Raw genomic sequence first — 14,647 nt, 5'->3', positions numbered from 1 at the left:
AAGAGATCAAGACCATCCTGGCCAACATGGTGAAACCCCGTTTCTACTAAAAATATAAAATTAGCTGGGCATGGTGGCCCATGCCTGAAATCCTAGCTGCTTGGGAGGCTGAGGCAGGAGAATCACTTGAACCCAGGAGGTGGAGGTTGCGGTGAGCCAAGATCCGCCACTGCACTCCAGCCTGGGCAACAAGAGCGCAGCTCCATCTCAGGGAAAAAAAACAAAACCCCATACAAAAATTAGCTGGCATGATGGGCACACGCCTGTAGTCCCAGCTACTCGGAAGGCTGAGGCAGGAGAATCGCTTGAACCCGGGAGGCGGATGTTGTAGTAAACCAAGATCGCGCCACTGCATTCCAGCCTGGCAAGACTCTGTCTCAAAAAAAAAAAAAGTTATGATGGCAAATTTTATATGTATTTTACCACAATACAAATAACTGAAAAAAAAAAAATCTCTACATCCCCCTCCTCACCCTCCTGAGTAGAGGTATGCATAGACGTGTATTTTATTTATATTCTGAGTATGGTTTTATAACATCTTAGTGTTATCTTTTAAATATTTTGCTGTCAAGAATGTAGGATACAATGTTGAGACATCATTTTTCTCTATCCATTCCCCTTCCATTAGACTTGTATTTTGTTATATTTCTAATGAATATTACTATTTCATGAACTTAGTCAATACTAGAAATTTCTCTACAGTTTGAATGATGATTTGTCCCAATGATATGAAAACCTGACTGTGTCATTGTTTTATCCTGTTATCTTTGAGTCATAGAAGCAGTTTTGTATCTTGCGTCAAGTAGTGTTTGTTTAAATATTGCAGATATGGCTTGATATTACAGATAAAGATGTTAGGATGTCATCAGCTGTTATTGATTGTTTCTAATATTTCAGTAAATTAATTGTCATTTGCATATTTTTTTTAGTACCAGTTATCCATGACTCTTTTTTCTTTTCAGGCAGAAGAAATGTATGAGTAAATTATTAGAATATAGCGCTGATGTCAACATTTGTAATAATGAAGGCCTTACAGCAGTAAGTGCTATCAATTTCATCTGATGTTTTAAAAGTATGTTTTAGAAAATGATATTGAATGTGACCGTTAGGCAAAGTGTAGTACAAGTGTTTCTGCGAGTTACTTTTTTCTGAGACAGAGTCTCGCTCTGTCACTCAGGCTGGAGTGCAGTGGTGTAATCTGTGCTCACTGCAATCTCTGCCTCCTGGTTCAAGTGATTCTTGTGCCTCAGCCACCCAAGTATCTGGGATTACAGGTATGCGCCACCATGCCCAGATAATTTTTATATTTTTAGTAGAGGTGGGGTTTCACTATGTTGGCCAGGCTGGTTTCTAACTTCTGGCCTCAAGTGATTCACCTGTCTCGGCCTCCCAAAGTGCTGGGATTATAGGAGTGAGCCACCGCACCTGGCCTGTGTTACTTCTTTATAGGGATTAAAAAGGTGTAGAATGATTTGAGATAAAGTTTTAAGCTATATTAAGTTATGGCTTACCATATTTCTGTCTTCTCCTTTTTAAGTTTATGACTTTCATTTATTTTGAAGCTTATTCCCCTAGCCTTTGTCACTGACTTTTGAGGGACTTCTTAGGAGCATCTCTGCTGAGGTGTGTTATGTGTTCATTCTTGGAGAGCTGTTTTTCATTATGTTCTTTTAAGTACTTTTAATATGTTCATTGTAGAATTAGATAGTCAGAAAAGAAGAAAAAAGGTAACAGAGGGAATGAGCACTCCCTGTATTCCTTGCACTCTGAGATAATCATGGTTAAAAAAAAAATAAACTTTTGTATTTTTAGTAGAGACGGGGTTTCACCATGTTGGCCAGGCTGGTCTTGAACTCCTGACCTCCGGTGATCCACCTGCTGGCCTCCCAAGGTGCTGGGATTACAGGTGTGAGCCACTGTGCCCGGCCAATAAAACCTTTTTTTAGAGACAGGGTCTCACTGTCACCCAGGCTGCAGTGTAGTGGCATGATCATAGCTCACTGCAACCTCAAACTCTTGGGCTCAGGAAATCATCCAGCATTATCCTTCCAAGTAGCTGGGACTATAGGTGTGTATCACTACCCTTGGCTAGTATATTTTATATTTTTTTATGGAGGTGGGGTCCTGCTTTGATACCCAGGCTAGTCTTGAACTCTTGGCCTCAAGCAGTCCTTTAACTTCTGCATCCCAAAAATAAAATTACTGTTAACATTTTGTCCTATTATTAGACTTACATTTTATATAAAGTAGTATTGGCCATTTTGCCATACCACTTTCTTTGCAAATATAAGTTTATATATTTTTGAATCACATGGAGGTGGTATGGGCTATTGCTAAAGAGATTGTTGAAATCCCAAAGTTTTAACCAAATTGTCATTATTTAATGGAGCATTATTAATTTTGGAAGTAGAGATAACATAGAATTATGTTACTGTTGAGCAGTTGTTTTGAAATCATGGCAGAAAATGTTTTATTTATTAAATTATACATTCCTTTGATAGTATTTATATTTTGAATCTTTTAATTTTTGAATAAAGAATAATACTGAATATTTACTTACCATGCTGGTTTTCAAGGCCTGTATGATTAAAAATTGGGGGATGAGATATAGAAAAACAACTTTCCTAAAATTTTGAATGGCTTATTATATAATAAACTCAATCATGATTATTATGTGGAATCTACAATTCCTGTAAAAAATTCAGATTTTGTTATGTATTAATAATATAATCCCACCTATTCTGTAAGGAAAGACTGTATTCTGAATATCCATAGGATGCTTAGTGACATGGTACGTGCAACAGAGGGTTATGAAACCCTAGAAATGACATAGATCTTTACTTAGGACACTAACCAGTTTAGGCATGATGGTTCAGTGTTAATATAATCTGTTTTAATTGCATAAGATGTTCTCTGTTAATTTCTTCCCTTCCTTCCTATACTTTAAGGGAGGTGGAATAGAAAATTTGTAAAAATAAAATTTTTATTTAACAAAATTATTCATGTATGTATTTAAAGAATCAAATATTCTACCTGGCTTGTAGAAAACAGTCTCTTGGGCTTCCTCCCCAACCTCCAAACTTCCCACTCCCTAAACAACTTCTTTCAGCTTTTTTTTTTGTTTGTTTGTTTGTTTTTTTGAGACAGAGTCTCACTGTCACCCAGGCTGGAGTGCAATGGCGCAATCCCGGCTCACTGCAACTTCCACCTCCTGGGTTCAAGTGATTCTCCTGCCTCAGCCTCCCGAGTAGCTGGGATTATAGGCTCCTGCTACCACGCCCAGCGAATTTTTTTTTTTTTTTTGAGACGGAGTTTCACTCTTGTTGCCCAGGCTGGAGTGCAATGGTGCTATCTTGGCTCACTGCAACCTCCACTTACCAGGTTCAAGCAATTCTCCTGCCTCAGCCTCCTGAGTAGCTGGGATTTCAGGCATGTGCCACCACGCCCGGCTAATTTTGTATTTTTAGTAGAGACAGGGTTTCTCCATGTTGGTCAGGCTGGTCTTGAACTCCCGACCTCAGGAGATCCACCCTCCTCGGCCTCCCAAAGTGCTGGGATCACAGGTGTGAGCCACTACGCCCAGCTTTTTTTTGTATTTTTAATAGAGACGGGGTTTTACCAGGTTAGCCAGGCTGATCTCGAACTCCTGACCTCAGGTGATCCACCTGCCTTGGCCACCCAAAGTGCTGGGATTACAGGTGTGAGCCACCGCGCCCCGCCTCTCTCAGCTATTTTAATGGATTTTAAAATGTTGTCTCTATATCGAAATAGCATGCTAAATACTACTTCCTGGTTTTTTGGTTTTTAGGTATCACCTGTTGACTTTCTGGAAGATGAGGCTATTCTCTTTTTCAGTCTCTCCTCCCACCTGTCCTGTATAAGCACATTAGCCTCATATCCCTCCAATACAATTATTGTAATTTTAGTTAGATCATTTTTGTGTGTTATTATTTTTTTGAGTACACGAAAACTATTCATAGTTAAGCCAAATAGTTGGTTATAGTTGCTTTCCTTTCTTGCATAACATTTTATTTTCCCTGTAGTTAATGATTTGTCTTTTTTTAAAAATTAAGATAATTGTAGATTCACATGCAGTGCTAAGAAATAATAGAGAGAGAGAGATGCCCTGCACTTTTTGCCAAGTTTCCTCCAGTGGTAACATTTTGCAAAACTATAGTGTAATATTACAGTAGGGACATGGACATTGATACAATCCATCTTACTGAGATTCCTCAGTTTTATTTTATTTTATTTTTTTGAGACGAGTCTCGCTCTGTTGCCCAGGCTGGAGTGCAGTGGTGCAATCTCAGCTCACTGCAACCTCCACCTCCTGGGTTCAAGCAATTCTCCTGCCTCAGTCTCCCGAGTAGCTGGGACCAAAGGTGTGTGTCACCATGCCCAGCTAATTTTTGCATTTTTAGTAGAGATGGGGTTTCACGACGTTGGCCAGGCTGGTCTTGAGCTCCTGACCGCAGGTGATCTACCCGCCTTGGCCTTCCAAAATGCTGGGATTACAGGTGTGAGCCACTGTGCCTGGCCTTCCTCAGTTTTAATTGTATGTGTGTGTGTATGTTCATGTATTTTAAGTTTTTTCATTTTTATTACCTGTGTAGGTTACCTGTGTAGTTTTATTACCTGTGTACATGGTAGGTTTTCACCACCATAGTCAATATTCTGAACATTTCTAACACCACAGAGATATGTCATGTTGCCCTTTTGTAACCATACCTTTCCCTTTGTCCTTCACATCCCATGGCTAACCTATAGCAACCATTAATTTGTTCTCCATTAGTCATTTCAAGAATGTTACAGAGATAGAACTATATTGTATGGAACTTTTGGGGATTGGCTTTTTTTGTTTGTCATATTCCCTGGAGACTTATCTGGGTTATACTTATCAATAGTTTGTTCCTTTATAATGCTGAATAGTATTCCATCCAGTAGTGGATATACTACCATTTGTTTGACTGTTCACCTGTTAAAAGACATTTGGGTCACTTCTGGTTTGGGGCTATTATGAGTAAAGCAGTTAAAAACATTAGGGTACACATTTTTGTGTTAACATAAGTTTTCGTTTTTCTGGGACAAATGTCCAGGAATGCAGTTGTTTTCTATAGTGACTATACTAATTCACATTCCCATCAACAGTGTATGACGGTTCCTGTTTCTTGACATCTTTGCCAGCATTTCTTATTGCCTGTCTTTTGGATATAAACCATTTTAATATGGGTGAGATGATACCTCATTGTAGTTTTGGTTTGCATTTCTTTGATGATCAGCGATGTTGAGCACCTTTTTATATACCTGTTTTCCAGTTGGATGTCTTCTTTTGAGAAGTGTCTACTCAGATCTTTCATTGTTTTTTTAATCAATTTTTTTTTTTTTTTTACTATAGAGTTGTTTGAGCTCCTTATATATTCTGGTTATTAATCCCTTGTCAGATGGATAGTTTATTTTCTCCCATTCTGTGGGTTGTTTCTTTACTTTGTTGATTGTTTCCTTTCCTGTGCAGAAGTGTTTTAACTTGAAGTGATCCTATTTGTCCATTTTTGCTTTGGTTACTTTTGCTTTTACTAAAAGCAAATTTACTCGAGAAATTTGCTCAAGGGGTATTACTTAAGAAAGCTTTGCCCAAACCAATGTCCTGGAGAGTTTCCCCAGTGTTTTATTTTAGTAGTTTCATGTCTTAGATTTAAATTTTTAATTCATTTTTATTTGATTTTTGTATATGGCAAGAGATATAGGAGCCTAGTTTCATTTTTTGTGTATGGATGTCCAGTTTTCCCAGCACCATTTATTGAAGAGATGGTCCCTACTTCCAATGTGTGTTCTTGGCACCTTTGTAGAAAATGAGTTCACTGTAGAAGTGCGGATTTATTTCTGGGTTCTCTGTTCTGTCCCATTGGTCTGTATGTCTGTTTTTATACCAGTAACATGCTGTTTTGGTTACTATAGCTCTGTAGTCTGATTTGAAGTCAGGTAATGATATTCCTCCAGTTTTGACCTTTTTACTCAGGATGGCTTTTGCTATTCTAGATCTTTTGTGATTCCATATAAATTTTAGAATTATCTTTTCTGTTTCTGTGAAGAATGTCATTGGTATTTTGATAGAGATTACACTGAATCTATAGATTGCTTTGAGTAGTATGGACATTTTACAGTATTGATTCTTCCAACCCTTAGGAATATTTTTCCATTTTTTTGTGTGTGTCTTCTTCAGTTTCTTGCATCTTTTTTTATAGTTTTCTTTTAGACATCTTTCACTTCTTTGGTTAAGTTGATTCCTAGGTATTTTATTTTATTTGTAGCTGTCATAAATGGGATTACTTTCTTTACTTCTTTTTCAGGTTGTTTGCTGCTAACATCAGAATGCTACTGATTTTTGTATGTTGATTTCGTATTTTGCAACATACTTATTTACCAGTTCTAACAGTTTTTTGGTGGAGTCTAAGTTTTTCCAAATACAAGATCATATCATCTGTGGACAAGAATAATTTGACATCTTTCTTTCTAATTTGAATGTCCGTTGTTTCTTTCTTTTGCCTGATTGCTCTAGCTAGGTCTTCCAGTACTGTTCCTTTTTTTTTTTTTGAGACAGAGTCTTGCTCTGTCACCCAGGCTGGAGTGCGGTGGCACGATCTTGGCTCACTGCAAGCTCCGCCTCCCGGGTTCGCGCCATTCTCCTGCCTCAGCCTCTCCGAGTAGCTAGGACTACAGGCGCCCGCCACCACGCCTGGCTAATTTTTTGTATTCTTAGTAGAGATGGGGTTTCACCGTAGTCTCGATCTCCTGACCTCGTGATCCGCCCGCCTCGGCCTCCCAAAGTGCTGGGATTACAAGTGTGAGCCACCGTGCGTGTTAAGAGGGTCTTTTGAAGAGCAAAATTTTAACTTTGAAGTCAAATTGATCAGTTTTTCGCATTACGGATCATGCTTTTGATATCAAGAACTCTTTGCCTAGCCCTTGATCCTGAAGATTGTCTCATATCTTTTTTTCTACAAGTTTTATGTTTCTGTGTTTTACATTTAAGTCTATGATCTTTTTTGAGTTACTGTTTGCATAAGTTATGAGGCTTAGGTCAAGGTTTACTTTTTTTTTTTTTTTTTTTTGCCTATGAATGTCCAGTACTAGCACTGTTTGTTGAAAAGGCTGTCCTTCCTGCATGAATTTGCTTTTGCATCTGTCTCAAAAATCAGTTGGGCATATTTGTGTGGACCCACTTGTGGACTTTCTATTCATTCCACTGATCTGTGTGTCTCTGCCAATCTCTCTGCTAATACCACACTGTCTGGATTACTGTAGCTGAAGTCTTAATACCAGATAGAATAATTCCTCTCACTTTATTTTTCTTTGTCAAGATTGTGTTAGCCATTCTGATTCCTTTGCCTTTCCATATAAATTTTAGAATAAACTTGTCTATGTCTACAAAAAAACCTTGCTGGGATTTTGATTGGAGTTGCTTTAAACTGATAGGTCAATTTGGGGAGAATTGTTATCTTTACTGTGTTGATTGAGTCTTTTAATCCATAAACACAGTATATCTCCAGACTTACTTAGGTCTTTGATTTTTCCCATTAGAATTTTGTACAGCACAGTCTAGGGATTTTGTGCATGTTTTGGTAAGCATATAACTGTTTCATTTTCTTTGGCATAATTATAAATGGCTTTGTGTTTTTAATTTGAGTTTATGCATGTTCAGATGGAAATGCAATTGATTTTTGGTTTTGCAATCTTGCTGAACTCACTTGTTAGTTCTGGGGGACTTTGGGCAAATTGCTTGGGATTTTTTACATAGACAGTCATGTTGTCTGCACGTAGAGACAGTTATTTGTTTATTTATTTATTTAGACAGAATCTCACTCTGTCACCCAGGCTACAGTGCAGTGGCGCAATCTCAGCTCACGGCAACCTCCACCTCCTGGATTCAAGCAATTCTCCTGCCTTAGCCACCCGAGTAGCTGGGATTACAGGTGTACGCCACCACGCCCAGCTGATTTTTGTATTTTTAATAGAGACGGGGTTACACCATGTTGGCCAGGCTGGTCTTGAACTCCTGACCTCCGGTGATTCACCCGCCTCAGCCTCCCAAAATGCTGGGATTACAGGCGTGAGCCACTGCACCAGGCCTTTATTTCTTTCTTCCTGGTTAGTATGTCTTTTATATGTTTCTTGCCCTACTGCAGCTTTATTACTTTAAAGTTTTCTTACAACTTTTTACTAATTCATTACCAAGGTCTCTCTCAGCTTTGTAAATATCCTCTTAATATGTATTTGGTACTTTTCATGTCCTTGATTATGTCTTGAAGGAGTCTCTTAGGGAGACTTCTGTGCTCTCTTGGCTGGATTGGTTGATACCTAGGTCTGCTGCACAGTTGTTTGGAATGTCTCATCATCATCCTGGGGATTCCTTTTGCTTTTTTCTTGCTTTGGGTTCTCTGTTATGTGGGTCTCATATCCATCTTTTCTGATAACTGTTCTGTCACTCTGATGGAGCACAACCCTGAGAGTTTCCTGAGAGTGTGCATGGGAGATGTGTTGCCACCTTGCATGTTTGATATGACTTGAGTCTTTGAGTCTGATTATGTAATTGACAGTTTAGCTGACAATCTAGATGAGACATCATTTTTCCTTAGAATTTTGAAAGCATTGCTTTGTTGTCTTCTAGCTTTGTTTTGAAGTTTAGTGCGATTTGGATTCTTGATTCTTTATATGAAACCTGTTTTGATTTTTCTCTCTAGAAACTTATAGAATCTACTTTGTCCTTAGTGTTCTAAAATCCTGTTATTATTATGTCTTGGTTTGGATTTATTTTATCCATTTCGCTGGATAAAATTGAGACCCTATCAACCTGGAAACTCATGTAATGGGAACTAATAAGAAATATTCATAAATTATTACTTTCATGATTTCTTTTTCTGTCTTTTCTGTTTTATTTTTTCCCCAACTTCTATTATTTAAATGTTAGACCTATTCACACTGGCCCTTTAATTTTCCTTTTTCTCATTTCTTAATTTCTTTTCTTTGTACTTTTAGGGAGACTTCCTCAATATTATCTCCTAATTCTTCTTTTGAGTTTGCACGTCTCTATCATAGTATTAATTTCCAAGAGTTTTTTTTCCTTGTCTCTTTCAAAAAACAGTATCCTTTTCTCATTTCAGGGATGCAATCAGTATGTTCTCTCTCTCCGACAGTATTAAATATAGTTTTTTCTTGAATATTCATGGTTCCTTTTTCCCCCTACTTTTTGCTTTAAAAAAATTTTGTAGTTTGTCTTTCAAATTAGATGCGTTTATCAAATGTTTGGTGGAAATGGAAAAAGCTATTTGAAGGCTGTCAGCATGAGTGAGGTTTGTTCACTAGAGGCTTCAGTGTAGGATGATCTCCTTGGACATTTGCCTCTTAGACCTTTCCAGTGTCGATTTCTTTAGGCATTTACTCTTGAGCTGGTCATATTCCTCAGAGAAGACTCTTCCAACTGCCCGGAAGATGTTAACGGTCTGCGTGCTGGATAGAGAAGAATGCTGTGTAAAATCAATCTTCAATATTTAAACTTGCACTTAATCTCCCCTTTTTAGTGTGGTATTCTTGGTTCAACGTGCCTGGTGTCTCTTACCTAGAGACTGTTCTCAAGCCTCTTGCATTCCATCTGATTGAGTGGGGGCCATTACTGGCCTTGCACAGTTGGGGAGGGGTAGAGATATGAGGCTCTAAATCTTACTAGATAAACCTTCAGCCTCTTTTCAAGAGGTGCATGGTACTTACTATTGATTCTTGAGCCTTTTGGGAGTCCTGTGATCTGAATCACATTTTTTGGGGGGTTTCTCTAATACTAGTATAGCATTCTGACAAGTCAACAAGTATAATCTGACAAGATAAAAAGCATCATCTACTTTCTTTGCTTCCAAAACTTGCTGTTCTCTCCTCTGTATCTTTATGGATTTAGTCTTTTAAGGAAATACTCTTTACTGTCATTTATGTGGGGTTTAGGGAAGAAGTAGAGACTGATGCATGGATTAAACCTGCCATTTTAAAACAGGTATTTCATGATTTTCTTTTTAATGAAAAAAAAATCATGTGGAAAATTAATGGATAGTGTAGTCCAAAGTTTTAACATTGATTATCTTTGTGTGGTAGACTTATAGGTGTTTTATATATTTTTTATCCTCCTTTTTTTATTTATGTAAGATACATGTTTACTTGTAAAATACAGGAAGTAAGGAATGTAGCATTGCTATGTTAATCACTTTTTAACTTATATTTGCTTCTGGGAAAAGAAAAATATCTAACACCTTTTCTCCAGAGACAAACTATGCATAGAGTCCAGGATCATCTGAGAAGCAGAGTATTTGATGATCGGGAGCTTAGTATACTTAATATTTTGAACCATTGTGAGTTATTTTAAAACAATTTTTTTTTTTTTTTTTTTGGAGACACGTTGTCATTCTGTTACCCAGGTAGGAGTGCAATGGCACAATCATAGCTCATTATTAGCCTCAAACTCCTGGGCTCAAGGGATCCTCCCACCTTAGCATCCCGAGAAGCTAGGACCATAGGTGTATGCCACTATGCCCAGCTAATTTTTTTTTTTTTTTGAGGCAGAGTCTTACTGTGTTGCCAGGCTGGAGTGCGGTGGCACGATCTCAGCTCACCGCAACTGCCGCCTCCTGGGTTCAAGTGATTCCCCTGCCTCAGCCTCCCAAGTAGCTGGGATTACAGGCACACACCACCATGTCCAGCTAATTTTTTGTATTTTAGTAGAGACAAGGTTTCACCATGTTGGCCAAGATGGTCTTGATCTCCTGACCTTGTGATCTGCCCACCTCAGCCTCCCAAAGTTCCGGATTAGAGGCGGGAGCTACCGCGCCTGGCTGCCCAGCTAATTTTTAAATTTTTTGTAGAGACAGGTTCTTGCTACATTGCCCAGGCTGATCTTGAACTCGTTGCTTCAAGCAATCCTCCTGCCTCAACTTCCCAAAGTGCTGGGATTACAAACGTGAGTCACCACTTGCAGCCCCACTTGAGTTCTTGATTTTGAAATCTGTGGTAATGTAATCTGCATCTTGATACAGAAATTTTCCTCATGTAAAACCTAGTTTCAGCTATTTAGGGGGCTGAGGCAGGAGGATCACTTGAGCCCAGGAGTTTGAGTCCAACCTGAACAACACAGCAAGACCCCAACTCTAAAATACCCCCAAACCTGTAAATAAAACTTAAACAAATTAAAAAAAGGAAAAAAATGACATAGACTTAAAATACCTTTAGTTTTAAACCATTACATGGACTTAAAATACCTTTAGATTTGCATGAGCAAATCACACCCAGCTGAGAAATAACATTATCTATCTGCTGTTTTTATATAAAACACTATTACACAAATGTTAAGTAACTAAATGGCTTCACAGATACATTGGCTGGCTGTGAATGGGAGGACAGAACTACTCCATGACCTTGTGCAGCATGTCAGTGATGTTGATGTTGAGGATGCCATGGGGCAGACAGCACTGCATGTTGCCTGCCAGAACGGTCACAAGACGGTAAGTTGAGCCATGAGGACTTTAAGCTGCATGTGTTTGTTTTTTAAAACTGAATTCATGAAAAGTTTTTCACTATGCATATTTGGGAACATGAAGCATTATAGCAAAATCTTATTTTCTGCATCATATGGACTTTTTTTTTTTTTTTGAGACAGGGTCTCACTTTGTTGCCCAGGCTGGAGTGCAGTGGTGGGATCCTAGCTCACTGCAGCCTTACACTCCTGGGCTCAAGTGATCCTCCCACCTCAGCCTCATGAGTAGCTGGGATTACATGCGTGAACCACTGCACCTGGCCCATATGGACTTCTGATAAATATATTCTGTATGGTTAATAGAAATAGAAAATAGTGCTTTTGGGCTGGGAGCCGTGGCTCACACTGTAATCCCAGCTCTTTGGGAGGCTGAGATGGGTGGATCTCTTGAGCTCAGGAGTTCAGCCTGGGCAACATGGCGAAACCCCATCTCTACTAAAAATACAAAAAAATTTAGCTGGGTATGGTGGCATGCACCAGTAGTCCCAGCTATTCCGGAGGCTGAAGTGGGAGAATTGCTTGAGCTCAGGAGTCAGCAGTTGCAATGAGCTGAGATTGTGCCACTATACTCCAGCCTGGGTGACAGAGTGAGAGCCTGTCTCAAACAACAACAACAACAACAACAACCAGGAAAATAGTGCTTTTCTATCTGTTCAGAATATTTGTAATTTGCATTTTGATTTTATTTCCACTTCATAGGTTTTAATAGCCAAACATACTAAATTTTTAAATGTATATTCACATTTAATTTTAACATATATAATGCTCATTCTGTTCTCAGTTTTAGCAAATAAAGCTTCATATTTTATTTTATCTTTTGCCATTAAGCCTCAGTGTTGGAGATTAGATAGTGAGGAAAGTGAGCAATGACACTGGTTAAGAGTATGAGTCAGGTTATCCTATTTTTCTACTTGCATTGTGTATGGTACAAGTAACAGTTCTTTTCTTTCTTTTCTTTCTTTTTCTTTCTCCTTCCTTCCTTCCTTCCTTCCTTCCTTCCTTCCTTCCTTCCTTCCTCTCTTCTCTTCTCTTTCTCTTTTTTTTTTTTTTTTTTTTTTGATGGAGTCTCACTCTGTCCCCCAGGCTGGAGTGCAGTGGCACCATCTCGGCTCACTGCAAGCTCCACCTCCCGGGTTCACGCCATTCTCCTGCCTCAGCCTCCTGAGTGGCTGGTACTACAGGCACCCGCCACCATGCCCGGCTAATTTTTTGTATTTTTAGTAAAGATGGGGTTTCACCGCGTTAGCCAGGATGTTCTCAATTTCCTGACCTCATGATCCGCCCGCCTCAGCCTCCTAAAATGCTGGGATTACAGGCGTGAGCCACTGAGCCCAGCCTCTTTCTTTCTTTTTTTTTTGAGATGAAGGCTTGCTCTTGTCACCCAGGCTGGAGTGCAGTGACATAATCTCAGCTTACTGCAACCTCTGCCTCCCAGGTTTAAGTGATTCTTGTGCCTCAGCCTCCTAAGTAGCTGGGATTACAGGTGTGTGCCACCACACCCAGCTACTTTTTGTATTTTTAGTAGAGATGGGGTTTTGCCATGGTGGTCAGGCTGATCTTGAATTCCTGGTCTCAAGTGATCTGCCTGCCTCAGCCTCCCAAGGTGCTGGGATTACAGGTGTGAGCCACCATGCCTGGCTATTTTCTTTCTTACTCTAGGTTTCTAAAATCATGCATTTCTTTTATGACAGTGCTTTCCGGTTATTCCTGTGTCCAGACATTTGGCTTTTGAAATTGCTATTTCTCTGTCATTAGGAGACTTTACTGTTTTATATAAAGATTGAGAGTTTAAGATTTTAGATTGAATTTCTGCTTTGCTATAATTTTCTACCTTGTTTATGTTTTTAAGTTTTTTTTTTTAACATTTAACATTATTGGTAATAGAATGTACATGTGTGTGCCAGTAGTCTCAGCTGTCTGGGAGGCTGAGGTGGAGAGGTCAAGATTAGGTGGAGAGATCCTTTTAGCCCAGGAGTTGTGAGTTGTAGTGTGCTATGCTGGTTGGATGTCCACACTAAGTTTGGCATGAATATGGTGAACTCTCAGGATGCCAGATTGCCTAAGGAGAGGTGAACCAGACCAGGTCAGAAACAGCAAGTCAAAACCCCCATGCTGGTCTGTTTGTGGGATTATGCTAGTGAATTACCACTGCACATCGTCTCTTCAAAAAAAGAAAGAAAAAGAAGAATGTAATTTATTTTCTTGCTGACCATAATAACAACAACAAAACCAACTCAAAACAAAGTCAGTACCATTAACTACAAGGATACAAAGTTTGTTTTTTTTTTGTTACAAACTTTCTGAGTCTTATCTCTTGTTGGGAGAAGGGAGAATTCCTAGTGGAATCTGAATTTTTATTTCTTCAAACACTTTTTCCTTAACCTGGTTTCAGGATGTATGGTCACAGTTCACTTGCTGAATATTGGACTTCTTCAAGATAGTAGGCAAAGGTGACATTGTCTTATGTTTAATATGGTGTTGGAAAAATGGAGGGATATAGGATCCTTTTTCTGTTTCCTGGAATTTTTTCTGGACACCATTGTTCATTTGCATTTTTTGTCTTTTATCATCTGAAAACCAATGCAGTGTTTTCAGGTATATTCTTCTCATTAGTTTTTACTTGGAGTCAATATTATTAAATTTAAAAAGTATTTTATTTGGGAAAAAAAGATGCGAAATGTTCTAATCTTGAGTGACCCAGGTTTTTAAGGCACTATTGCATATTAGAGAATGAGTCCAGCCAATAGCTCTCAGAGGACAGAAGAGCACCTACTTTAATATAAACACCCTTTGCTATAACAGATGAGCAGAGGTGTCATTTACTAAGACTTGCACACCCTACCTGTTGCCCAGGAACTTGGATAGGAAAATACTGGGATTCAGATTAGAAAAAGATTTATAAAAGCTAATTTTAGCTGCTTCGAACCAGTATAGAAGCAAGAATTACTAAGAAAACCTTGTTCAAAACGTGCATTACAGGCTGCATTAAAAATTTAGAATTGCCTTCTGAAGTTACTGAAAATTAGGTGGTATAAGTATAATATACTCCATATGGTTTACAACCTAAAGCAAGTGTGGTAA

The 14,647-nt window shown here is 38.7% G+C and overlaps 1 protein-coding gene across 12 annotated transcripts in view; it reads left to right on the top strand.

The window, feature by feature from the left end:
• The window catches only part of HACE1 (HECT domain and ankyrin repeat containing E3 ubiquitin protein ligase 1), a 127,570-nt gene that overhangs the window by 16,004 nt on the left and 96,919 nt on the right, over window positions 1-14,647 (top strand). For 8 of the 12 annotated variants that reach the window (XR_008653598.2, XM_055259995.2, XM_055260000.2 and 5 more), the window contains 2 exons: window positions 963-1,038; window positions 11,403-11,534. The exons of 1 other annotated variant lie outside the window; for it this stretch is intronic. Coding sequence is in view for 10 of the 11 variants with exons in the window: in XM_055259995.2 (XP_055115970.1) it covers window positions 963-1,038; window positions 11,403-11,534 (208 nt within the window). In the remaining variant the exon portion in view is untranslated. The remainder of the gene's footprint in view (window positions 1-962; window positions 1,039-11,402; window positions 11,535-14,647) is intronic. 3 more of the 12 variants (XM_055260004.2, XM_063619956.1, XM_063619960.1) reach the window with 1 other exon arrangement.

The sequence above is a fragment of the Symphalangus syndactylus genome, chromosome 2 (assembly GCF_028878055.3).
Source record: "Symphalangus syndactylus isolate Jambi chromosome 2, NHGRI_mSymSyn1-v2.1_pri, whole genome shotgun sequence".
Classification (NCBI taxonomy): domain Eukaryota; kingdom Metazoa; phylum Chordata; class Mammalia; order Primates; family Hylobatidae; genus Symphalangus; species Symphalangus syndactylus.
Note: the sequence above shows the minus strand (reverse complement) of the source record. Positions and strands in the feature narration are given on the sequence as shown.